Source organism: Opisthorchis viverrini (genome assembly GCF_000715545.1).
Source record: "Opisthorchis viverrini unplaced genomic scaffold opera_v5_216, whole genome shotgun sequence".
NCBI classification, from domain to species: domain Eukaryota; kingdom Metazoa; phylum Platyhelminthes; class Trematoda; order Opisthorchiida; family Opisthorchiidae; genus Opisthorchis; species Opisthorchis viverrini.
The window spans coordinates 59876-85460 of NW_008751872.1; the positions used below are offsets into that span (position 1 = coordinate 59876).

At 44.3% G+C, this 25585-nt stretch overlaps 2 protein-coding genes across 2 annotated transcripts in view; one reads left to right on the forward strand and one right to left on the reverse strand.

The window, feature by feature from the left end:
• T265_08383 (hypothetical protein) overlaps positions 1 to 5448 on the forward strand; it is a gene marked incomplete at both ends in the record, with an annotated part of 15106 nt that extends 9658 nt beyond the window's left edge. The window contains 2 exons of the mRNA XM_009174177.1: positions 2210 to 2288; positions 4520 to 5448. Of these exons, the coding sequence (XP_009172441.1) occupies positions 2210 to 2288; positions 4520 to 4675 (235 nt within the window). The remainder of the gene's footprint in view (positions 1 to 2209; positions 2289 to 4519) is intronic.
• An 11298-nt stretch (positions 5449 to 16746) lies between these two features.
• Positions 16747 to 25585, reverse strand: part of T265_08384 (hypothetical protein) — a gene marked incomplete at both ends in the record, with an annotated part of 47273 nt that continues 38434 nt past the window's right edge. Inside the window, 2 exons of the mRNA XM_009174178.1 lie at positions 16747 to 17074; positions 25230 to 25282. Of these exons, the coding sequence (XP_009172442.1) occupies positions 16884 to 17074; positions 25230 to 25257 (219 nt within the window). The remainder of the gene's footprint in view (positions 17075 to 25229; positions 25283 to 25585) is intronic.

Consider the following 25585-nt stretch of genomic DNA (forward strand, 5'->3'; position numbering starts at 1 on the left):
GCGTTCTTGTTGTCAGTTTCTATCCAGATTGCCTGAGTGAATGTCTGGAGGTGTAGGCACCTCGGAACGATTGTGTTAAGCTAGCACTAAGTCCCTTCCCCGTCCACCTTTATTCTTTTCAAATAAGTCATGGTTGTGCGGCAGTGAAGCATCGGTGTTGAACACTGATGTCATGCTGTCGATGATGATGATGCAGCAAAGCGCGTTCAGCTCTGGGGCTGTGTGCAACTCCCACGCCATATTTTTTGCAAGTAGTTGTTTCCACCGGACCGGACACACAAAGGGAGAAATATGAATTAGCTGAGTTCATCCGTGGCGTTCTGAGGTGCATAACCACGCCCAGCTTGTAGTTTCAGAGGTAGCTGAGTTCATCCGTGGCGTTCTGAGGTGCATAACCACGCCCAGCTTGTATGCTTGTTTCAGAGGCAGAGTATGCATTGGCTTTCAAGGAGTATACGGCCTGTTTGCCCTATACGGAGTACGGAAGTGAAAAGTACAATGTAAGGTTGTAAAGGTGTTATTTCGTGCATTTCCACTGGAGGGCGGCGTAGAAAGCGAAGAGAAATGTGTCGCCGGGCGAGTGTATGGTCAGATTCCGCACAGTTGTTTCGAAACCAGCGGCAGTCAGTCTGCGTCACTGGTGACTGCTGGCGATATGACCATTTTGGTTTCCTGGCTGGCACGCTGTTGGAACGATGTTAACCGTTGGACGTTCTGAGGCAGCGGCTTCTGGATTACGAGGTATGCCCAGCCTGAAGTGAGTGGGTAGTGATGAAGTAGTTAGCTTAATGAGTGTACATGGATCTTGGATCATTGTTTCTGGTACACAACACGCATCAATGTCAAGGCAGTCCAGTGAGTGAGCAAGAGCAGCTTGTTTTCCTGGTCGTTTTAGAGGGCGAATCTGAAAAAAACAACGAGAGACCGAGTATCGAGGCTTGAAACTTGATTTCAGGATGCCTGAGACTGTCCGTGCAATCTTACGACCACGATCGATACTAGAGGAACGAGTTTATCCGTGCTAACGGACGAATCTACGGGAAGTATTATTAGTGGAGGGAAGGGGGCATGCGGAGAAAAAAATATATGAAGTTCGGCACCAGCAATAGTTTGTTTTCACTTACCAGCCCCAGTATATGCAGCAAGTTAGGAGACCCTAATAATGACACCACCCGGCGGTCGATGAAGCATGACAATAATTTTATCTGTAGAAGCCAGTTGGTGCTCTTACTATGTAATCAAAATTTCATTCGAACCGTTGTGCTGAGAGCATTAAGAAAGTTGCGGCACCAAAGCTTCTTTGCTTTGAGGTGTTGCACAATCGGACACTGGTTAAGAAGTTTTGTTCCGTTAGGATATATTAGAAACTACTTGGCTGATATGACTGAAGCATATGCTACACGCATTCAGTTTTCTAGATTTCACGTTGTTCTTGTTGGTGAATGATTCATGGTAGACAGACAATGACGCGGCGACAGGAACCGAAGGGGACTACAGGCAAATTGGATGCTACAAAACCCTGTTACCTTCATGGTAATAGAAATGTGCCTGGAAGCTTCTTGAATGATACACCCGACCCCAGTTTAAACATCTCTTTTCCCAGCTGCGTTCCCTACCTAGCGTTTTTTCGTCATGCACTGGGTTTGTTTCACATAGGCTTGGTAGGACTACCTAGTCACTATCGCTAAACTCGCTGATGGTTTTAGCGGTGAGTTGTTCGTCTTTCTATTAAACATAAAATTAACATTTCAAATCTGGGATGGTACTTTGGTGCGTTGATGATTAACCCAACTGAAGGCTTAGGTGGCTTCTGCACATTACATTCTTTGAGGGATGTCGTGGACGGGAAATTCCCTTGGTTAGCGTCATCCCAGTTTGCAAATGATTGTTTACTTCCACACTTACGTCTTGTAAAACTCGAACACAGCGATTTAGGTGGGGTTGCGCTCCATAAACAGATGTCCACTGTAGATCCTCTCATCCTATAGGTGGCGTGCAACGCTTTTTCCAAACGGGCTCAATATTTGTGGTAATTTTTCAAAACAACTTCCTTTAAATTCTCCACCCAAACCGATTTCACTCATGATCCATTGTTTTGTTAACTTCCCTTGGATAAAATTTGTTCAGTCTCACAGATGACGCCCAAACAAACACGGCTAGAGCTCTTTACTTCTTTTTTCTTTATGACTCCATATTATTTTACCTTCAGGCCTAGAGGCGCTGGTGGGCGTTCTCAGCCGATACCGGACGGGCGCGCTGCTTCAGGGGACCATGGCTTCCAACAGGATGTGAGTGAAATGTTGTTGTCGTTTTGACCCAATAGACCTCAAGGGTTTATGGCTTGGGGCCATCACCGGTTTCACTTTGTGGTGATGAACCAGATGGAAGCTTGCCTAGTTTGTCTCATTTTGTTATGATTTCGCGCTTTTAGTGAAATGCAGCTACGAACATTTTAGGGTCACAAATATCCTGAGTTCCAAGAATATCAGTCAGCTTTTACCGTCTTTAGACTTTTGTTCTTATACTTGAAAGTTCTTTTGGGGTTAAGTCAAGTGAGGAAGCCTTAAAAAATGCCGAGTTATCTTAAGATGAATGTGTCGATCTTACGCGCCATTTATTTCGCTACTGAACTACTTATCTGGGAAAATATCACTCAGTAAGACTATCCTGTCGGTTTCCGATGAGAGCCATCAATCTGTCGTGCGGTGGAAATGTATGATTAATCCTTTCGCCTAGTCGACGCTACTTATGCCAAGTCAGTGGGTGTCCGACGAGGATACTCATTTTTCCCATTCTTACTTAATTTTGTAATCGACGAGATGAGCGCTAGAAGGTCTTCAAACGGATGTTTAAACAGATACCGACGAAAACTTTTTCTGTCTGGAGTGTGCAGATGACATCGTTCGCGTGTTTTTGGATAAACCGACCAAAGTCACTTGATCATTTGGTATTCGCTTTTCACCAACAATGTGTAAGATCATGCTTTCGAACATGCAGTCACTGAAGACGTCACTTGCAACCAAAGGAGAGACACTTGAGGTAGTGGATCGTCTTACGTATCTTGGGAGTTTTGTTAGTTCCGATTATAGTTTGATGAGGTCAATGCAGGATTCTGCAAGGCTCGGGCTGCGCTTGCTAATTTGAGACACCTGTAGCGGGAACATGTCCCTAAAACTCAAGGGGCATGTGCATCAGGCTTCAGCACATGCTGTTTTCTTGTATGGCTGGCCCATTTGAACAGCGGAACTGAGATGTCTTCAGATCTTTGACAACCGCTACCTCGGAATCGCAGTTCGTGTAGGCTGATGTCGGCGAATCCCCAAAGAGACAATTAGTGACTTATTCGGTTCTGCGACGGAATTCAATCGAAGAATGTGTGCGGCACCGGGTGCTGTGGTTGCTAGGCCTTGTATTGAGAATGCCGAAGAGAGTATTATTTTCTGTACCTTAGTCAAATTGGCGCCAGCGGGGAGATGAGCAATCTTTGGCCTGGCATGGGGACATCGAAGTTATTACGTAAAGTATGGGTGGTGCTTGTGGGGCTTATCTCCAGATATTTGGACCGCGTGATCCCCACTGTGCATGTTTGGAGATCCTGCAAGACGTGACCACTAGTCGATGTCACTGGCGTTCTTGTCAGTTTCCATTCATATTTGAATGAGTTGTATGCACCTCGGAATGACTGCACTAAGTCCCTTCCTGTTAGGCGGAATTCCACACCGAAAAGCTTTACCGCCAGCAGTTAGGCGCTGCTACGGCCGAGAAGCCTGTTCCGCACATAGCTGGCAAAAAGTTCGGGCCGCTTGCAGACCTGATTGGTCGAAAGCCTGGACCCTACAACCAGTCATGATCATTCACAGAATGCCGGTTGTCAATGGCGCATGCAGAAAGCGTCAGGAGTTCCAGAATGTTTTCGCGGCATATGCTGTACAAGTGTTTTCGGCATGGTTTTGCGCGTTATTACACCTTGTGTACCTTGCGTGGTTGTTTTGACGCGAACGCTGGCTTGGGTGGTTAAGACCGAATACTAAGCCGCGAGAAATACCGTTACTACACTTTCCCATCCGCTTTTAATCTTCGCAATAGGGCTTTCGAATAAATTGTTCTTATAGCAGCGAAGAATCAATGTTGAACGCTGATTTGATGCTGTCGATGTTGAGATCAACGTGGGTGGCTGGTCAGATCGTTGCCTCTGGCGTTCGGTTTCTGCCTGTTTTTCCTCTTCTCAGCAAGTGGGAATGTAGCAGCTGGGACCAATGGGTAGCTTGTAACTAACACAGACTAGGGCTAGTCCCAGACCCATGATGTGATGCCCACTCCAGGACGATTGTAAACTGAAAACGTGTCTTTTCACATTCATTCAAATTGCATAACATAACATGATGGTCCAAACTGTACCAAAAGGGCGGAACTCTTAGCATCGTTGCGTTACGCATAGTCTGTATATAACAGGTTTACTGAACTATGTCTTCATACCGGAGCCAACATCTATTCGTCGTGTTCCCACTACTTTCCTTAGAATCGCCCTTCTGGTCAAGGTCCAATGCGCGCGAGCACTGGTCGTGGTGGTTCTACGGGGATGCGTGGTGGTGGTCGAGGTGGTCGTGGAGGATTTGGCCACCCTTCTCTTGGTGGACGTGGCACTAGTGCCCCTTTTCCTCGCCGTGGTCAATAAACCGTCGTTCTTGCAATCGGTCACTAGAAGATCACAAAACTCGCATTCGGTGTCGTTCTCTCCGCCCATCTTGGATCAAGGACTGGCCTTACCTTCCCCAGTTCCCACACAATTGTGTGCATGCATCAGACCTCTTCCTTTGTTCTTTACTTAGAACAGTCTTGTTATTGGGTCACCTTGGTGGGTTCCTGTATGAAATCCAGGTCCTTTTTCGTTCGCTCGTTCGCTCTTCCCACATTCATCGAGAGATGTGATTTTTGCTGGATTTAACCTAAAAGTGTCAAGCGTTGCTTTTTTCAAGTTCTTATTGCCGGCACCCTGGGATAGTGTGGCTGCATGCTTCGGATCACCAAGTAGATAGGCCGCCCAGTATGATACTTGGTGTGCACCATCACGCCCCTTGGTTCAAACGGCCATGAACCTCCGACTCTCATCCATGAACGGCTCAATGAGGACCTATTGTAAGCTTTGTGTTATTGTTGCCTCCCGCTTTTTTCATTCTCACTTGATTCTTCAATAATGGGGCCTGCCTCTATATGTTTATCATTTACGTAGCTAAAGCTCAATTTGACTGCTTCACCGACCGGGATGAGTATTAGCGTCTGTTGCCCGACTAACATTCCTCTGTACGTGAATTTACCCTCTATTCCTGCTTGTTAATGCGCCTATCTAAAAGAACCAACTAGTTCCCGTTGTTTGTGGAGCCTTAAAAGGTAACCACTGTTCTCGGTTTTCACTTCATCTCAGAATACAACGCTTTCGAAGATGGGGGTCAAGTTTGTTCGAAAGTTTTTTTTCGGTGGTTTGAAGTGGTGTCACTGGTCTGTGATCGGGCGCTCATCCCTTTGACATTGGGTCTCAATACCACAGTTGAAGTTTGTAAGCGAATCCGCGACACGTTTCGGTCGCGTTGCACGTAATCTGTACAAGATATCGCCACGAAATTTTAGAGTTGAGCGTTTGTTCGGAAAACCAGAATCACTGTGCGGCTGTTTCGTCCTTATTGGGAATCATCCACGAACCTCCAGGGCGATGTGAGCGCGTTATCTTCCAGCAGGTATTTGAAGGCATGGCCGTTCGGCCACGAAGGGCCCATCGGCAGCGACTGATTCGCAGGTAGACAGGATATAGACCCCCTCATCTATCCTGGGATTTACATCACATAGTTACGTACTGACTGGTACATTAAAGGACGAATTCACTCACTGTTGGTATCATTCTTCCTCTGAGTTAGTCGTGGAGCCAAGTTCCACTATCCCTGAGAATTTTCATAATACACATTGTTGATGGTTCCTGAAAGGGATTGAATGTATTCACCATTATGATGTTCACTCACTGCAGAGTGTGGTTTACCATTTACAGCTCTATGGGCCTCCCTCGAACGCGAAACCAACCGATCTGCCAATGGAAACGAAATACGAACGGTGTGAATTCGGCGCTTGAATGAGTGACTGCAAAACAAAATGACTATTCAACTCCAGTAGACTCTTACAGCGGTCCATGTTCTTTATCGGTGCAAGGAGGGTGGTCCCGCATGACTGATAATACGATTGGGCATAGTCTCCGAACTCGCAATCACAAGACTGATCAGAAGAAAGGTCCAAGATATGAAAAAATGAGGCAACACTAGGGGTAATCAGACCCTTTCGAATTTGTCCAAGAAAACCGACAGTCACTAGAGTCATCTAGGCTCAAAAGTGCAGTCCGAGTTTCGTCTGCTTCGTCTGATGGAACACTTGAAAAGCACTTTAGGTGATTTGCGTCGTCCAGTCAAGTATCAACGCATCAGCTTTAGTATGAGGCTTGAACTGTCCATTTCCTGTGGCAGGGTCAAAAACGCAACTGAAGTTTTGAAGAAAAGCGGAGGAACTGGTCGGACTTCCTACCCTTCCCTTGCTTAGGAAAGCGAGGACTCGTTAAGTCAGACAAAACTTGTGTGGAGCATCCGGAAAGCAGACGAAGCGTTGGGAACGAAGGGTATTTGCTGTCATGTCTCTTTAGGAAAAGATGTTTCTGGATCTGAGAATCACCTGGGCGTCGGCCTTATTCCCGTCACTTAAATTGCTCACAGGTATTATCCTACAAACGGCGATCCGTCCAGACTTGTATTGACCACATCTCTACCTTGGGACGGCTTGCGCATCGCCGCACATAGATGACCAATGATTGCTGCCTTAGATCTAGAAGTGTCATTTAATGCTGGCGATCGCACTGCATTTCTTCCTTTCAAAGGTCTTTCGGGTATTTTCATACTTTCTGATCCTTTTATCATAACAGCATGCTTAAATTGGCGGGGAGTATCCTCCCATTGCCCTGGTTCTTTATGAGCAACCTCCAAGAAGGGTCACCCTTCAACCGGTCCCGCTTGTTTTCGGAATCCAGTTGACGCAACGATCGCACGTTTTTTACCTCCTGAACAGGGATGTGCGATTGCCAAGTTTAGCCTGTTGGTATCCTCCGGTGCGTATTTTTAGTCCAGTGTTCCAGCCAAAATATGTTTCCCACCAGAACTTTACTCTTGGAAATACATTTTATTATTCGACGGGCATTTTTCAGCTGCTTAAGTTTTCTTACAGTGCCAGTGGATGTAAAACAGAACGCTACTAATCATTAGTTTAGCGGTACGCTTGCAGTAAAATGGAGTAATAATTGCAGCGGACCAGAGGGCGGGTCAGTGTTTTCTGCTTTGAACAGTTTTAATACGACAGAAATATTATCCGATGACTGAACAAACGGTACCTGCTGTAAGATCCAGGCAGCTAAGGATCTCACAGGACTACTGCAGCTGTCGGACTATACGCAGTTTGTATTCAGTGGGCAGTAGGAACAGGCGGACGAGGGCAGTAGATGCTGTATTGAGAACTATCAAGAACTGACTTTATGGACAAACGGGTTAATGAACATCATGAATTAAGCAAAACGTACAACCAATATCAGTGCAATCGACAGAAGCAGAAAAATAGCCAGTGAGGCAGCACGGCTTTCTGGAAGCAATAGTTAATAAGTACCGAATGCTGTACAAACGTACAGCTACGGGCAGTCAGACTTTAAATTGTCCGTATAGAGAGACAAGACGCGGAAAAGAATCAGCACTTTCGGGAGATAAGCTGTCTTTGGCTGACGGTGCGAGGCAGCAGCTCCTGTCACGTGCCAAATCGGATTGTGCGCTCAGACCCGTTTGAAATAAATCTCAAATAAGGTTATCTGGCAGATGAGGTGTGAAGGTATTACAAAAGATGGGGTCTCCGATGATGATTCAGTGTAGCCGGTAGCACGCTCGCCTACCATCCGAGGAGCTCTAAGTCAGACCCCAGGCTCATCCGTTTTTCTGTCAGAGGGGACACTCGAGCCTAAAAGTATAGGCAACAGATCTTGACATCAGTAACTAGAGAATAAACAGCAGCAAAACCCAGGTAACGAACAACAAGGAAACGAGGCGGTGTCATAACAAACGGCCGTGAATCACGCTACTCATGAGTTGTCAGGACAGAAGAAAAATAACTTGATTCGCAGGTGTCATTACCTATCGAACACAATCAGCGACACTTCTTTTTGATGACTAATCAAACTCCAGTTCTTTTTGTTGCTCGAATTTCCTGAATCTCCCTGTTGAAGTATATGGCAGCTTATGAAGAGGGTAACGATGCCGCACATAGAACGAAACGTTGATGCTTTGTTTTTTTAGACCTATTGAATTTTCCGTTATAAGGGGACATCGCTTTTGGTCATTTTGAGGCTCAATTTTTCCGGGATGTGGTCAAAATCAAGGCTCATTTACGGTCGATCGTGCTGTTTCAGGTCCGGCAGTATCGAGAAAGACGGGCCATGAGAACGATATACGTCAGTTGTGCGCTCTCAACGTTCCAAGGTTTAGCCAATTCATGCATATAAAACCTGGTTGTTGCGCTTCTTGGGGTAGAATCTCCCTCACGTGCCGCCATGCACGGTTTTGGTGAATTGGGCACTGAAAAGCATAGTCGTCATAGCCGACCGCATATCTCCGAGTAATCGATGCCGCTCCATTTTGCCGGAAGTTAGCACATATAAGGACGCACTCAGACGTCTAAGTATTTGAACGAAGATACGTTCTGGAAATGGGGCAAAACACTTAATAGAGGCGAAGGGAGTTCAACAGTAGAGCATTAAGCTGTGATCCCCAAGAGACTAGCTACAATCCTAATCTGGTATCTTGCTTGAACGTGTACACAATTATTCTTCTGATACGAACCGGTCATTCGTTGTTACTTTAACTGAGCAGGGAGCTCAAAGAAGAATCGGCGCATCCGAATGGCGTCGCATGACTCGTATTTCCAATATGTTTGTTGGTTACTTTGGCGCTGGCATACATAGTTCGTAGATCTGGTGAGTAATTCGATGCGCGGTAGTCAGGCGCCGGTAATTTGGTCCGGATATGAATTCGCTTGTGGCAGAATGGCGCACAGACGAGGAATCTTTGCTGTCTTAAAAGAGCACAGTAGGAAATCGGGGATCTGCTGTCCCAGAGGTTCGTAATATATTATTTCCTCCGCCTACTGACAAAAAAGAGTAGTGTTAGCTGCCGGCTGCCGTCGCTCTCTGCCCAACAGAAGGCATCTGTTTTTATAGCCAATCATCGATACAGGAAAGTCCATCGAAAACTGTGCGTCCTACTTTACAGCGGCCGTATGTTTGAGCGCTCCTTCACGATGATATTGAATTCTTGGAACAGAATGTTCTACGGGTGATCCTGTTGCGTTTGTACTTCCTGTGTATCGATGGGGTTACCAACAAGGACAGGGTGACGACGCCCGCTTTCGTCAAACGTAAATTCCATGGAAACTACGTTTTGTGAATATGAAACAAAGAGTGATGATGATTCCTGGTTCATGAAGATATGATATTGACATGAACTTAAATTTGCGTCGCAGCGGAAATCGTGCTCTTAGAGTAATTCTCCGGCTACTGAACAGCCCCACAATTCCACTTTGCTAACACAACTCAGAAACGGGTTCTACAAAATCTTCAGATGTATTTTTATTGTAATTCCCAGGGACTCTCCCACGGGGCACGACAAATGTGATTGCAAACACCTGTAGAATGTATGATGGTTTTCGAAAAAAAATTGACTATTCATAGTTTGGAATGTCTGCCAAAACCGTTTCCACTATATGACGTCAAAATCATCTCGCTTCCCTAATTCACTGGCCATAATGGTGCTCTGATTTACATTTGCAAGCATAAGTGTTTAGTCTAGATAACGGAAAGTCTATCAAAAACCGAGCAGATTGGGCCGCTGTTCTCCTATCCAGTCTTCAGTAGTGTCGAATTTCTAACACTTTCGTTAGTCAGGTGGACTCTGGCTGCCATAAGAGTTTCTGTATTAGGTGAGTTAAAGTTTCCTATTCCTGACGAGGAATCAGACTTTTGTCCATCAGTCCAGTAGGTTTGGTCCTTACGATCATGACTGGAATCCTTAGTCGTGAAAACACTTTTGGAAGGGGCCGTTGTATGAGGTTGGGAATTTGTAACCGACCACCGGAACGCTCAGTGACATGATTTATTCCAGCCTCGTAATCAACCGGTATTGTCTGAAGGAGTGTTGTGCCACCGGCAAATCATTCCCGTTAAGTGATGTCGACTTATCGAGCAAAATCCAGAATACTCATCTGACAGCCCTTCAGATGTCTGCCGTGATCGTTCCAAGGTGACCGAACCCTTATTTGCATGCTGACAAATTAAGATGACGATTATCTCGAACCGTAGAAATGAGGTGGTGTACTTGGAAACTGAATATTTTGTACGGTGTCACCTTCTGTCTCAATGGTATAACTTAAACCAGGTAAATGAAACAAGAGGTTGAGGGAATCTGAAAATCCCTGTTTCAAAACGAAGGTGTCAATAAGTCAGAAGCACTAATCACCATGTTTGTACACTAATCAGGACAGTGTCTGAAAGATGCTTATTGGGTAAGTCCTATCCCACTCACTAAAACTGAAGGATGACCAAATTATTCCGCATCTGTAGCGATGAATAAGCGGCTTACGTCTCAGGTAGCATAGTTTCTAAAGGAGTGTGGTGATATACAGCAGAATCCTGCCCCCTATGAATTCCTCACTCAAAACTGTTTTTCATTCCTGAATAACCAATCAAACGCAAAGAAATCCTCAGCACAGGAAAAACAGTCATTTCAAACAAAAAGCGCATCCATCCAAGCAACCTTGAGAAAATCTGACAACAGCGCAACGGAATTTCATAATAGACCATTTAAATCGAAGGAGGTGGGATACTAAGAAGGAAACCGGCGTAAGAGCCAATCAACAGAAGGAAAGGATGACCACGACGCAAAGGAAAGCGGAAACCGACCAGTCAGCCCAGGAACCCAAGATGCTCTTACAGAAACAGCTCGACGCACCAGTCGAATTCAAGCAATACAGGCCACAACAGATCACTCGAAAAAAAACAGTGGGAGGAGGCACGAGGGCTGGGATACTGCCAGGTTATCAAAGCCTAGTTTCCAAGTGAGATGATTTCCCGTTGGCTGATTACTGCAACAGATATCAGCTGACCCTTACAGCTATACGAACTGGGGCAGCCAAGGAGGAGTTATCCACCCAATAGCGCACTGATGATGTCACTCTCATTAGTGACGCTAAGCTTTCAGGCTAACTGACAAGCTTGGCAAGTCAATTTCAATTATTGTCGGGCCATGCAAGTGATTTTGCGTCTTTCCGCAAAAGACTTATATTCAGAGCCTATTATGTCGTGAACTAGGGCTGTAGCTTCAAAACGCATGGGGAAACAAGGCCAGGGGCCATTCAGCCATTCTCCTGAATCATCTTTTGGACGTTTAGCTGCCTCCAGTGGAAACCAACCATGTCTCCGAGAAATTCAGCTCATTTCAGTTCCTTCAGGTAATTTCTCCGAAGAGGAAAACCGTAGTGCAAGTCTGTCTTTCTGAAAGGACCACATGGTGGCATTAGGCAAAAGTGACACCTTCCAGTCGGTATTTCGTCGTGTAAGTGAGGCACTAGTTTAACCTTTTCGGAAATCAGCAGAGCGCACCCCAGGAACCTTTGTAGCGGACATTTCCATGTCCCCTCAACCAACTTCACTTAATTTGTCCAGTACATAGGTGTTTACTAGATCCCACGACTTACCTGCTACACAAGCACACAAGTCACGTGACAAACGCCGTTCCACCCGCAACCTTGACCGACTACAAGTCAGTTCGTGTTTAGTACGCACGGAACGATTCATATTTTATACACATCAAACTTTCCTATATATAGGAAGCGACAACACAGTCAACACGCACAGACTCGCGCGCGCGCAGGGAGCAGGACGTCAACCTCTCCACAAGTCCACGGACAATCATGGAACACGTGTAGCAGCCAAACTGCGGAGAAAACACGTTACCGCCGTCCGGACTTTCACCAAGGGACTCTCACATATGATAAGTTCCTTTATTGACTTGCTCCCATTTCGCATTGTATTCATTTTTATACGTGTCGCAACCATGTTAAAAACTTCTATTCACCTTCTGATTTGTATTATGGCTATCGCCACCTGCGCACTAATACCTTCAGGGAGATTCAAATCCTCGATCTTCTGGCTGGGAAATAAGGACGATTAATTCACATGAGTGATCCCTCCATTTGAGAAGTTATCCTCCGAGGGGCCCGTCAGTGCGCGGCCACAGAGTATGGATTTCGTGATGGAAGGATAAATAACCCCATGTCTTTTCCAAGTACGCGTTAACCACCGCGCTGATGGGCCGCTCGTGGTAGAAAGGTTTGATCTGCAGTCAGTACCTAGAAGGCCACACGTTTGCAAATCCCTGGAGATCCATGAGATACTCAATACTGATGAATCTCCGTGAGGATGAAACAGGTGTACTGTGTTTTGCGGCTTTTCATCACAGACTTTCAGTTACATGTCGAAATCTCACCTGAGAATCCCTAGATCTTACGGTAATATGAACAAATAAGGCAATTTGTTCGGTTCTGCGCGTACTCTGCTACTCCCTAAGGAGTGTTCCACGTAACTCTCTTTGTGATGCAGAATACCACACTCGTCCTCAGAGCAATCCCTTTCCTTATATTTGGCATTATTTTGGTGATTTTATTGGAAGTTTTTAAATTTGAGTGTAGTCCTATGTTGTCTAGGGGCTGATTCTCAAACTTCCACTTAAAACCCACCAGTATTGTTTCCGCGGTTATAGACCCTTCATTGAATTCTGTGGCGCTTGTGTTCGCCTTGGCACTGTCTACGGTTACACTGTTGTGCAACAGACTTATACCCTCTTTTCCAACTCCCACTTGGAACATCACGCTCATTATACCTTTCAACGTGTGGTCTTATACGAATGGCGAGTTGGGCTAACGGGACATTGCTGCAACCCTTCTGTTGGTTCATCTGAATGCCTCCACCGGTTCGTCCAGTTTGTTTTATGTCGGAATCGGCGGCTTTATTGAAACCCAAGATAGGCATTGGTTATAAAACCACGGTAATCAGCAGCCGGCCTGAGTATGATGGATTTACAGTAGGCACTAGCGTGGCTTCAAAAGTCGATGTACTAACGTCATCTGTCAGTTTCTTTACACCACAGTGTAATACCGCGCTGTCCATCTCCGCACTCACATGCAATTCTATCCGTCGGAGTCTGCCCGGGGAGATTTATTTCAGCTTGTGTGGATAAACAAGAGGTAAAGGTGTAGAAGAAACTGTTTCATCCGTTACGAACTACAGCGAAATTTCTTCGTATTACTTGCCAACGCTTTGCGGGTGACACATTATAGAAACTTTGCTGTCCCGCGAGTCTGCTTTTCATCATGCAGACTCGTTCGTAGGTTCAGCATCTCCATGGGTCTACTACTCACAACTCGTTTATGAAAGGATCGTTTATGTTCGAGAATCGAAGCAGCCTGTCTCACCGTGCGCCACTAATGGTTTTGGGCCAAGACCCCTGCCCATCATCAAACTAAATGATGGTCTCAAATAAATTACTGTTTTCTATCATCACCTGAGGTTTGCTTAACTATCGTAGATTTTGTCTTCCCAGACCTAAGAGACTAGTCCTTAACTGCTTGTAGAGCACTCGTTCGGGAGTGCGATCCGAAGACATTTCACACGGCCTGAACAGCCGAACAGAATACAGAGAAAGAGGTCTCGGGTTCCGTATATTTCTTCCTCCTGAGGAGTTCTTGTATCCAGTATCCAGTCTGACTAACGTATGTATGTGATCCTCTACGGATACTGCAGACGAAATCGGTCAGTCTTTTGAATATGACGCATCTATGCAGACTACATCCCACTGATGAACAAGGACGCAGACAATACGATAGCACAGAGCACCGCATTCTTTGTACCCACTGAGAGATAATGATTTTTCCAGGCACGTCTTTGGGTTCCTCAAAACGCGATGCTATTCTCCGGTATCCGGGTTTGATTCCTTCTCGTTTATTTGGTCTGGGTGGAAGGAGCCTACATATTAGGTCATTCCAATAGGTTGATAGAAAACAGAAGTTTGAAGAGTAGTCGCGTTTTGACTCGAACAGGATGCGCTGTCCACGAATATTATCGCTAAACACGAATATGCAAGTAGGACAACATCGTCAGTAGAAAGCAACATACGGACTCTCAAGTCACGTGGTAGTGGTCTGATTAAGAAACGTCTTAAACTAAAAAGGTGGCAATCCAGGAATAATCAAACTATGTTCAACCTTCTTATGATTGCATACAAGCTGAAAAAAACTAATGTCACCATGCGATCTTTTATCAGCCCGATGCCAGTATTGAAGTCAGAAGATGCAGTCCCACAAGATCGGACATAAACCCTCATTCCAAAGCGGAAATATTTGAAAAGACGAACTGTTTTTGCTTTGATCACCCATATTCCCCAGAACGACCAAAAATATCTCTCTGTTCACTTACTTAAGGCCATTTACGAAGTTACTCGGTATAATACATGGTGTTTTGTTACACTGCCGATATTCCTTTTGTATTTATCTCAATGTGGATATTAAATTAATGATGCACCTTCCGTTCCAGAATCCACGCTGCCTCTTTGGAAGTAACCTGTCAACAATACCCACGTTCATCCGGTTAGCCAGATTACAAGCCAACATTTGGCCAGCATTATAAATCGGCCTGACGCCACGAAAATTGCTCACCTTCTGTCTGTGTCCCATCTCTCTGAATACGGGCACTATGGTGAACTTCACGTGGTCATGTGAAACATCCTTGGCCTCCCACACTCAATGGATGGGAGGATTTATGTGAAAGTCTTGTCCATCATATTTAATCAACAGTTCGACGAGAGATCTTATTGGCTTTTATTGAGATCATTGTTTGTGGCTCTTGAAAGTTTTGAGAATAGTCCATGCAGTCCGTACGTTTCAGTCTGATAACCAGTTTAGTATAACTACCTGAGACCACGAATGCGTAAGACGTGATAGGAACGGGCGAAAAGGTTCATTAGATGCCTAAAATTTTACCGCGATAAGAAAAGTTCTGTGTTTAATTTCTTGTCAACCCTGAAGTCCGGACTGGTCAGCGTTTCTATAGTGGATGTAACCACTCGATATTTCGCCAGAAATGTAGAATTTTGTGAGGGAAATAAAACAGCTGGGCTATAAATTAGGAGTTAGAGTCATCTCAAACTCATGTGTGTGTACGTTTGGGGGCTATAAAAAGCATGTGCTTTCACCACATCTGAGTTTACTTGAAAATGAGCAAAACGAGGTGAACTATTCCCCGCTGGGCCGAAAACTCCAAGTATACCGTTTGTGTTCCCTGTCCCCTTCGCCCCAGGATTAAAAAAAACGAAAACAGATGAGACTAACCCCATGACGTGCACGCATGGGACCGACTTACCTATCACAAGCGAACTTTTACATATCGCTATCTGTTTATGCATCGAAGATCATCCTGGTTATTCAAAATTCAAAGCCACGCCATCGTTTACTTTTGTGCTGAACTCCTCAAAAGTATCGGAGTACAGAAAGCCATTTGGTGAAGTTTATGAGGTATCTAGCGGATAAGTAGACTGACCGGTTTTCGGTTTGTTTGCCGAGCTTAGCAGTTGGATTGCAGACGTTTCATTAAAAATCGAGGTGACATCGTCAGTGCGGAGTTGAATGCCACTGGCGATGACAACTCGATTGGTAACGAAACGTTTGCAATCCAACTGCCATGCTCGGCGATCAGACCAACAACCAATCAGCGCACCCCAGCTACCTATATTCCACAACACTGCCGAATAGACTAACCCTTTGGTGGACTGGATTTTTTGGGTAACCCCAATTTTTTCCACACACACGAGGGAATTCCCTCGATTTTTTGAAATTCTATTGAATTTCATCGAGGTTTCAGCAAACTGTTCACCAGCCCTAGTTTTGAACGCTGTATTGGGCCCGCAGGAGAATATCAATGCATCCCTCTGTGACTGTCATATGCCTTTATCTGGGATCATTTTGATTCCCAAGTGGACAACGAATCTGAAAAGGAAACACATTCAATAGGTATTAGATTTCTGTGTAAGAGAAGTTTATTGCAAGTAGTGAACTACCTCGTGAGAAATTTATGTTTGTAAGAGCACAATTCAAGTGCGACCGACGGTTTTGTGGTTTATTTGTCGGTTCTAACTAGACCTTAACTACCATGAGGTGCGAAGGTTTTGTAGTGACCTACACGAATTGCACGATTTTCATTTTTTAGGGAGATGAAAACTCTGGTCCACATTTCAAACTCATCGAACTTTTGGAGTTTGACAGGTCCGAACGTGCATTTAGATCGAAAAGCGTGAAACTTGAGACTGTTTCACCCGAATGTGCAATGGTACCTGCAACGGATACGGACACCTTCATTGTCACTTGAAGTGTGTGTCATTCTGAACAGTCGTGACGGATACACCCGGCCCTCCATCTATATATGTTTGGAAACGTTAGCAAACTTGACCCCCGACTCTTTGGATAGTCGCAGTCAGTTTATACTGGGTGTCAGGAGCATCACTTCCCAACAATACGCCAATGCGCGTCAAGTACTGCTCCCAAGTAGCCAAGCAGAAGCTATTAAAAAGACAACACTGTATCTTCATGTTCTACTCCACTTTTTATCGAATAAAAAATCACAATATTGCACAGTTTGGCTACAGGTGCCTTAGAGTTCTGCACATTTGAACTAACTAGTCCGATATTGTTCCGCGTTTGCACCCATTCATGTGAAAAGCTCAAGAGACTTCGTAATCCATAGGTTCGACTCCAGTTTCCCCAGGTTCTGGGTTTATTTCCGACCTCAGTTTAGCTCTCTGTAGACGCTTTATCCTCCACTTTCTTCTGATGCATACGGCTGTGGGGACGATTATGGCTGCCAGCACGATAAAGCCGAGAAGAATCACGATGACGATAAGTATCCAGTCAACTATTCAAAGCAAGAAAGGAAACGGGGACTAGCCAGACAGAGTTATTGTACTTTTAGGTTGTCTAGTGAGGATTAAACGTGACGTTCACCACCATGTTTGCATAGGAGAGGGTTGCGCCCGGAAAAGTTTTTTTGTTTTCAGCTAACGACGATGACCTTCAGAGAACTCTTTGGGTGCTTGAAAACCGTTGGTATTTATTTCATATTAATGAGAACAGATTAATCAACCGCTTGTTAGGCTAATAGCAGTACCAAATTACATTCTATTTCAAATGTACCCACGCAGAATAAGACAGACACTGACCATAATATTCGACACTGAAAGATGGAGGTCGCTTTTGAGATTTAGAGGACCAGTTGTTTACCAAAATACGAATACCAATCTAAAATATTCAAACTAGGTGAAAGTTCGATAGATGAACAGTGTATGTGAACAAGTTCGCTTTTTCCACACGCACTCATGTAATTTCGTGAAATGACATTCGCTCGTCTGTTGTCATCACATCAATGTCAAAACTTTCATTTCACGATTTTTCGGAAAAGAAACTAGGGTGCCTCAATAACCTTTTCTTACATAAGAGCATTCGTATCCTCGATTTAGCAGAATATTCTGTCTTACTTGTCCACAGAATCCGAGAACATAGCTCAAGAGGAACGTTTGACACCAAATACTAATTTTACCTCCACATCACCTTCATTTGAGCAGGTCTTCTCCTGTCCTGGCTCGCGTATTCCCGTGAGTCCACACCGAATGAGGGGAAGCACTGGACTCTCATTAGAGCTACTCAGCAATGCATATCCTTACCCTTGTCTGGTCTTGAATTCCGGACGTGGGTGTTCCTATGCAGTTGCAGAGGGCGCAATGAAGTGACTTTATTATTATTATTTTATTATTTGTTGTCGGAAAACAGTGCTGAAAGTAGCCTGCTATATTTGTCCAAAAATCAATACGGATAAATAGTTAAGTCTTTGAGACAGAAATATGTTCACGTCTGCCCAGGTACACCCGTGAAGCTCATAACGTTTTATTGTTGAGTATTCAAATTTTTGTAAGTTAAACGCTAACTAGTAACCAATGTGAGTCGAGTGACGCATTACCCCAACTGGCTGGCCATAAAGATCACTTGGCATTCAATTGGCAATATTTCTCGGCGACAAGTGTTTGATGGTGTAATCTTCAAAGTCACTTAAAATGCTATAAGCCATAATTGAGGGTGAATTAACGGCCGGTGGCTTTCTATGATACTCCAACTACCTACATGATGATTGAAACTCCTAGACCCTAGACATGTGACCAGCCTCACTAATCCGCAGAAACCATCCACCAATGAATGCAACCATGGACAACAATGTGGTGCATGTCGAAACATTCTGCTGCGGTGGACTAAAAAGTCAAACCTACCAACTGAACAAATAAGCGCGATTATCCACCTATCGCGGATAAACGCCCGTATAATACCATTTCCTTGGATTAGGATCGTTAACTTCAAATGGATTCCAAAAAAAACGCTATGATGGCATTCCATTTACTTACTACTTGCTTATTTGCTTGTTCGCAAACTTAGTTGTCACTGTTCACATATTGAGGGGCGACGTTTTCTCTACTTTAGGGTCAGTAGAAGCCTAGCTTAGCTAAAAAGTCCCGAAACTTAAAACCTCAGCATGGGTCATCGGCTAGTAGGTAAGATAGGCGCATTGGATTATGTACCTGTGCTTTTGCGTGCTGGATCTAACGAATTTTTTCCAAAGAGAAAGTTACTTCAATTTTCAGTCAGCCCCTGAAGCGGGTGTGCGTGTTTTACAAGATCAAGTGCACTTTGGGTATAAAAAGCTGCGTACTCTTAATGATACTCTTGGAAAGGGAAAACTGTTTGCCCTTACGCACAGGCAGCAAGCTCAACAGTTTTACTTATGATAAGCCAACTTTGGATTACAAATGCACAAAATGAAGTACTATTGTTACCATTCATTTCTTTTGCGTGTTATTGAGGGTTCTGTGATTTTGTCAAAAACTACTCATATTCGTGGAGTCTTATCTCCACATTGGTGTCCAGTTCCAGATCTCGTCTATTCTCGGACACTTTCGTAACAGAACTCTACACAACTTAGGTGAAATTTGGCCACTTTACCCATTATTTTCGGTGTGGGCAAAAGTGACTCTAAGCACAGCACATTCAGACCAACAAAATACTAAAGCAAAAATGGTTATAACTTGAGTTGATTTGGACACCAGTGCTTTGCTGCAGGTCACTGTAGAGCAGCTGTATCTGAGAACACACCGGAGACCTGAGGAAGCGTGTTTACTGGTTTCAGGGAATATCGTAATGAATGGAATAAAATCGCGCCCAGAAGCTCCCACCCTGCTGAGGTAAAAATTTGATGCCTCGCCACGATGTAATCTGGAGTGAATGTGACTTGAATGGTTTGACAGACAAACGCATGGTCACCGATTCATCGTTCAAATGGAATCGACTTACGATTGCATATTCCGGAGGTTTCTGCATTGGCCTGCCTTACCAGAGTGTAGAACACATTGCAAACACAACCTTCCTGAAGGTTCGAATCAATTTCGCACTCTCCATTGTCTCCGCAGTCAAGCAAACAAGGCAGATCTGTTTTGAGGTGGAAATGTGAGTTTCAGAGAAAAGGTATGGCAGCAAACACAACAGTTAGTCGTAGAAAGACCAAGTGAAAAAACGTCTATCCACTGCCTCAGTAAGTTGACTGCCACATTTTGCGATTTTCCTATCGTACACCTAACGATTTTAATCCGATAATCCAATCCTGTTGATATTTTCACTTAATTACTGTTCGAAAGACTGATTTGAGGCCAACATGGTCACTGGAAAACAGACAAGATCACTAGTAAATAATTCATGTATACAGCGCAAATTCTCAGACAATCAACCTGAGGTACGCATCACAAGTTGTGGACCAACAATGCAGAGTTGATGTCAACTTTGGGTGTGATGCCATACAGGTGCAAAAAGACAAATGGTAGGAATCTCTTTCGAACAAAAGCAATAAACATGATTGCCTGAGTGATGTTTTCTTCACCGAACAGGTTTAAGAGATTTGCATGCCACGACGAAATCCCCTCAAATTTGGACACTCAAAAGTTGACAATACTTTTCATCAATATTACCGGTTTCAGCTTTCAACGCTGGCGCATTTCTGGCGAGCTACTGGAAACTAGAAAACCAAATGCGTGTTTTTATTGACTGACTTTTGGTACGCCAATCCAAAAGATGTATCCAAACCCAGTTTCAAAGTTCTCCCTGTCCTATCATCTTTGCCTAGCTGAACGTTGCAGCATCGATACCAAAGCGCTTGATTCCTTTGAAACCAGTAGCCATCCTCTGTTTTGATCTATCAGTACTCGCTTTACTGGTGAAGTTCGGCTTTTATACAAGAACTTACCAAACCCGTTCTTCGTCGAGGAGAGTCTAAGTTGCTGCTTCAAGTACTATGGATATGCCGGCCGAGTGAAGAAAAATTCTCACTGTCCTCACACGCATTTCGAAGCTAATTAACTGACTAATCATAACACGGGAATCGCTGCTCTATGTTTGTCTGCTCCCCGCTGAGCTTGCTCCGAAGGCTAACTCTTAGGGGAAAATATTCCAGTCAGTTTATCTCTCATTTTTACTAAGCCGTACAAGCCAGGCCACCACAAAGTAGTGAACTTTATATATATATATATATGGCCTTCTCATCTTCAGTGGTAGTCACTGAATGTTTGCGCGTATCCCAGAAACTATAAGCCCCTTCTTTATGTCAAATCGCGTACTCCATTCTGTTCAGTTCAGAAAATCTTTTGTAAGGAATACCAACGATCAACAGTTTAAATCCTGACGCTCTATTTGTTTCAGATTCTGAAGCTTACAGGGGGGCTTAGGGCTGTGGTGATCAAGAAGTAGGCCCTGAAAACTCATCTCACCATTGCTTCATAATTTTTCTCACTAAAACTCTAGTCCTACTGGTCAGTAATTATGAGATTCAGGGGTATTTCATGCTAATTACGGCTTTTTGGTTCCAGTCAACTGAATTTTGAGTAACCTGATGCGAATAATTATTCATTTCGTATTATTGTTCTCCACGTGTCGTCCATCTGCATTCCATTCTCAAGTGATGCGCGGTGAAGGTTTGTGATGCAAGACAATTCCAGTTCAGTTTATTGGAACCAGTCGTGATACATTCATTCCACCTTAATCGATTTCATCAATCCTCCGGTTTGTTGAAGCATTGGTACTTGAACGTTTGGTTCATTGGCTGTACAGTTGAAAGTGACAGATAAACGTGGAAATATCTAAACTTCGTTAAATTTACTGGCCCTGTCAACACAAAGTAATGGCTTCGAACTCCTGCATCTTTACAACTTGGCAACGCTGGCTCACTGGGTTCTGTCCCTCATGCGAAGTTCGGATATGGTTTTGGAGAACTATTGTTTAACATATCGGTACGATTAATCTAAGATCAACATGAAAGCGTGGAAGCTGAGGACCGATGCAGAGGTACATGTAGATCAAGTGACAGGGAAAGAATGATGAGTCCACTTATCTGACTCGTGAATGTCAATGGATTTAACAGACAAATGTCCAGAATGAATCTAGACAAATTCTAAGCAGATACAAATTTACGCAGCATAGCCGTAAACTCGTCATTGCAACATGCACCAGCGACTAGAAGACGTCCTCAAAAGTCATCTTTCAACCCAGAACTGACTGGTCAGTTCAAACTACAAGTCACCGATTGCTGTTTATTAGTAGCGCGGTTGTCAAAAGAACGCTTTGCGCTGATGAGTTGTAAGGCCATTTAGGAAGTGCTCGTTGGGGGAAATGAAGGCCTGTACGTGCAGAAACTTCATCAGATTGGCCCGTTTGCTGCAGCATCATCCGACTGACAACTTACAGGTTCAGCAAATTGAAATGTAAAGAACTGTGAATTGGAATTTCCTATACTAAAGCTTACTCGATTGGTGTTCAAGGAATCTGTTTCGGTGAACCCTCAGCCGAATTTCACTCCAGTTCTGTGCGCAAATATGGTATGTTATCAGCAGAACTAACTACATTCATGTTCCTGAATTTTGGTCACAACGTTTTAATAGGCTTTATGAGCCGGTAGCATGAGCCGAAAGGTGGCCACATATGTGGCATGTCAAGTTTTTAATATCACAGTTATTTATATCACCCATCCATATGCTGAAAACCGTGTTCTTACTTAGGAAGACCTCCAACGTTAGCTCCCTCTTTAGATATCGTTGTGAATGTCTTGTACTGAGGAGTTTGAGTGTCGTTCTTGTTCTAAATATCCCCTGCACCGTAACCTCCAGAGAGCAGACCGGAGATATAAGCCATCTTTTAAAACTATTGGTTTGATTACTTGCGACAAACTGAAGAATTCGTGGAATTCATGTACATATCAGCGTTTTTTCACCAGTCATCTTCCTGTCTTGGCATCATTTTTCGGAAAAGTTTGCACGAGAGCGGAGATGTAACGGGCTAGAGATTTTTCCCATTACAACGATGCAACTTTTTGGTCGTTACATTCTTTGCTTTGCACCAATCAAGTTGTGAGAGATGGTAAGTACTAAAAGCCTGCAAATTCCCACATATTGTCAACTAAAGCATCTATCAGGCTTGAAACCTCTTGACGTTGCCTGATCGGAGGGTTTTGGGTGTTCGTTCACTTGATCGGCCAAGCCAGAATATTTAGTAAGCCACTTTTTGATGCGTCTGGCAAACATATCATACCGTTCAAACCGCGAACTCATTTGCCTGTCGTGATAATTTAGGTGCAGCGAGTGTTCACTGATCGGGCGGCGGTAATAGTCTCGAAATATTTGCGGATAGGGTGCGTTCACTGGTAATTGATCTGGGAACATCAACACTGGGTGGTTTGCGCACTGATAATGTTATGTCGAGTGGTGACGAGATGTTTGCAAGCCATTGGTCGAGCTCAACAAACACACCAGCCGTAACCCACATGTGCTTCGGGTGGTACGACAGATAGGCACCGAAAGTGTACTAATGCTGGACGATTATCAGTATTATTATTACTATTACCATTTTCATGTCACATGCCCAGAGTTCGATCCCGATCCCTACCAGTGATATGCATTGCTGATGGACTCGAATAAGAACCAAACTCCAGTTTATTTCTTCATCCAGTTGGCGTGAAACATCCGGATTAGTCATATCAAAGCAGCGGGGCGGAACGCTAGATAAAGAGCGGCGCTCCCAAATTCGCAAATCTCGCATCTAATCGCATGCAATTCAGAAGTAGGCGGCTTACGTCATAGATGACCGTAGAGCACAAGCTCCAGTGAAATGGCACTGAATGTACTTCAAAGCCTCATGGAAGAAATGGTACAGACCATTTGGACCATGATGTTACTGTTGAATCTAACTTGACCTTATGATAATTCCCCCATTCATTTGTTTACTCCGCCTATGTACTTTTGATCTCCAGTTATTTTGCTTATTCGTACCCGGCACTCACCTTGCCGCAGAGGCCGTCCTTCCCAACACTTGTGTATTGACATGTTTGTCTGTGTAGGAATGTGCGCTGCTGACCTACTTACCCATGTGCGTTCCTGTCCCGTTTGTTGAGCCTGCCTTGACTTGTTTTCTCATGGGCTCCGCGTGATCGCACGTCCAATGAGAATTACAAGACCGTCGTCGGAAGGAACGACCGCAACCCACGCTACTGAACCATCATTCCGCTCGCCGTTGTTTGGTGTGCGGACGTTGACACTACACTGCGCAGGTCAGTGACAGACCTGTGAACTTGCTGACGCTACGAACGTGAACATTTGAGGTTTGTTGTACACATTTGCTTACCCTTGTGTAAATAGTACCGTAGAATTACGAACCCAATTCTTCCTTTTGATATTCAGGATTGTTGAACCTATGCGTCACTCAAAGTTCCGTATCGGGAACCTCAGCAGTTACTGCCTGAATTCCCCTCACAATTACTTGTTAGTCCACCAGACACAGGCATACACATATGTCACGGCATCACAAATGGTCCAGACATCAACTCTCACTGTGAGCTTGTTGTGCTTTAAGTATCTTGGTGTATTTCCTCATTTAACTTCCAAGCTGTGCTTCTAGCCATCGTGCTTTACTCGCTGCCTTCGAGTCTGCTCGAACCAACCTCCGGTCATTTTCTGATCAGACTTCTGCAACTAACATTTATACCAGGCTATGGCCGGGCAAATGAAGGCAAACTATAATTACGGTCAACTGCTTCGTGTTTTGTGCAATTTCACCTCCCAAAAGTCTTGCTCTGTGTGCAGCTCATAATCTTTCGTTCCTTAAACTTCCTTGTCTGGATGGCTTCGAGCTGTTACATACGAGGCTTATTTGTGACCTGATGTATCGCGACTGCTCATAACAACTGGAAATGCAACGGACTTTGATCGGCATACAGGCGATATTTTGTGCATTCATCAAGGTCGTTCTGGTCACCGAAAACGTTCACCCTGACCGATATCGTAACTACTGTATCATGTGATACCGGCTATCGTGCCGGACTGCTTTGGGGGCTGTGCTACAAATCCATCCCTCCTCAGAAGAACACTAGTGAATGTATAATTGTTCCGGGCACCATACTCATGCCTTAGACCAAATTGGGCCAAGCTTAACTTCCCAGAAATTCCGAGTTTTATCTTCGCTGGTATATATTAATGAAAAACGTGCTTCAATGAATGGTTATTGTTTCACGTTGACACTTCTGTAATAATTCCTTCTGAATGTCACCATAACCACACTGAATGTTTTCCCGCAAATCACCCGGTGATCATGAGCGACAGGTTTGCAATCAGCGGATGCCACAGTCATTCATTACAAGGTTCGTGGACAAATGGAGCAGATTAGAACCAACTGAAGCCCCAAGCCAGTTTAAAGCAAACTTCCACGCCCACTGTGGACGTCCTGCGTCTTGCCTGAGCTCGTGAAAGAAATAAAACTCATGATCAAGCGTCCAACCAAGGGCAACAGGTTTTGCGGAACTGCACTTTCTAGAATCGAATGAGAACATATCAGTCTTTCTCTGTTTGAAACCAATTCCCATTCGATGATCACCTAGTGTATGCTACGCCACTAAAAGTGCTTACTCCCTTAAAAAACCAAAAACTCTCAAGGTAACTTACCTTCTGGTGCGAACGGTTCGAAATTCATGGGCTGCTTCGTTTTTGATAACTACCTGTAAAAATAATAGAGGTTGCAATTTTGGATAGATGATTGCGACCAGTGTAGGTAATTCACAATGTGGTAGTGAAAAATAGGTCATCATCATCATCATTGACAGCATGACATCAGTGTTCAACACCAATGTTTCACTGCCGTACAACCATGACTTATTTGAAAGCCTTATTTTAAAGAAAAGAATAAAGGTGGATGGTGGAGGGTCTCAGTGCTAGTTTAACACAATCATTCCGAGGTGCCTACACCTCCAGACATTCACTCAGGCAATCTGGATAGAAACTGACAACAAGAACACCACTGA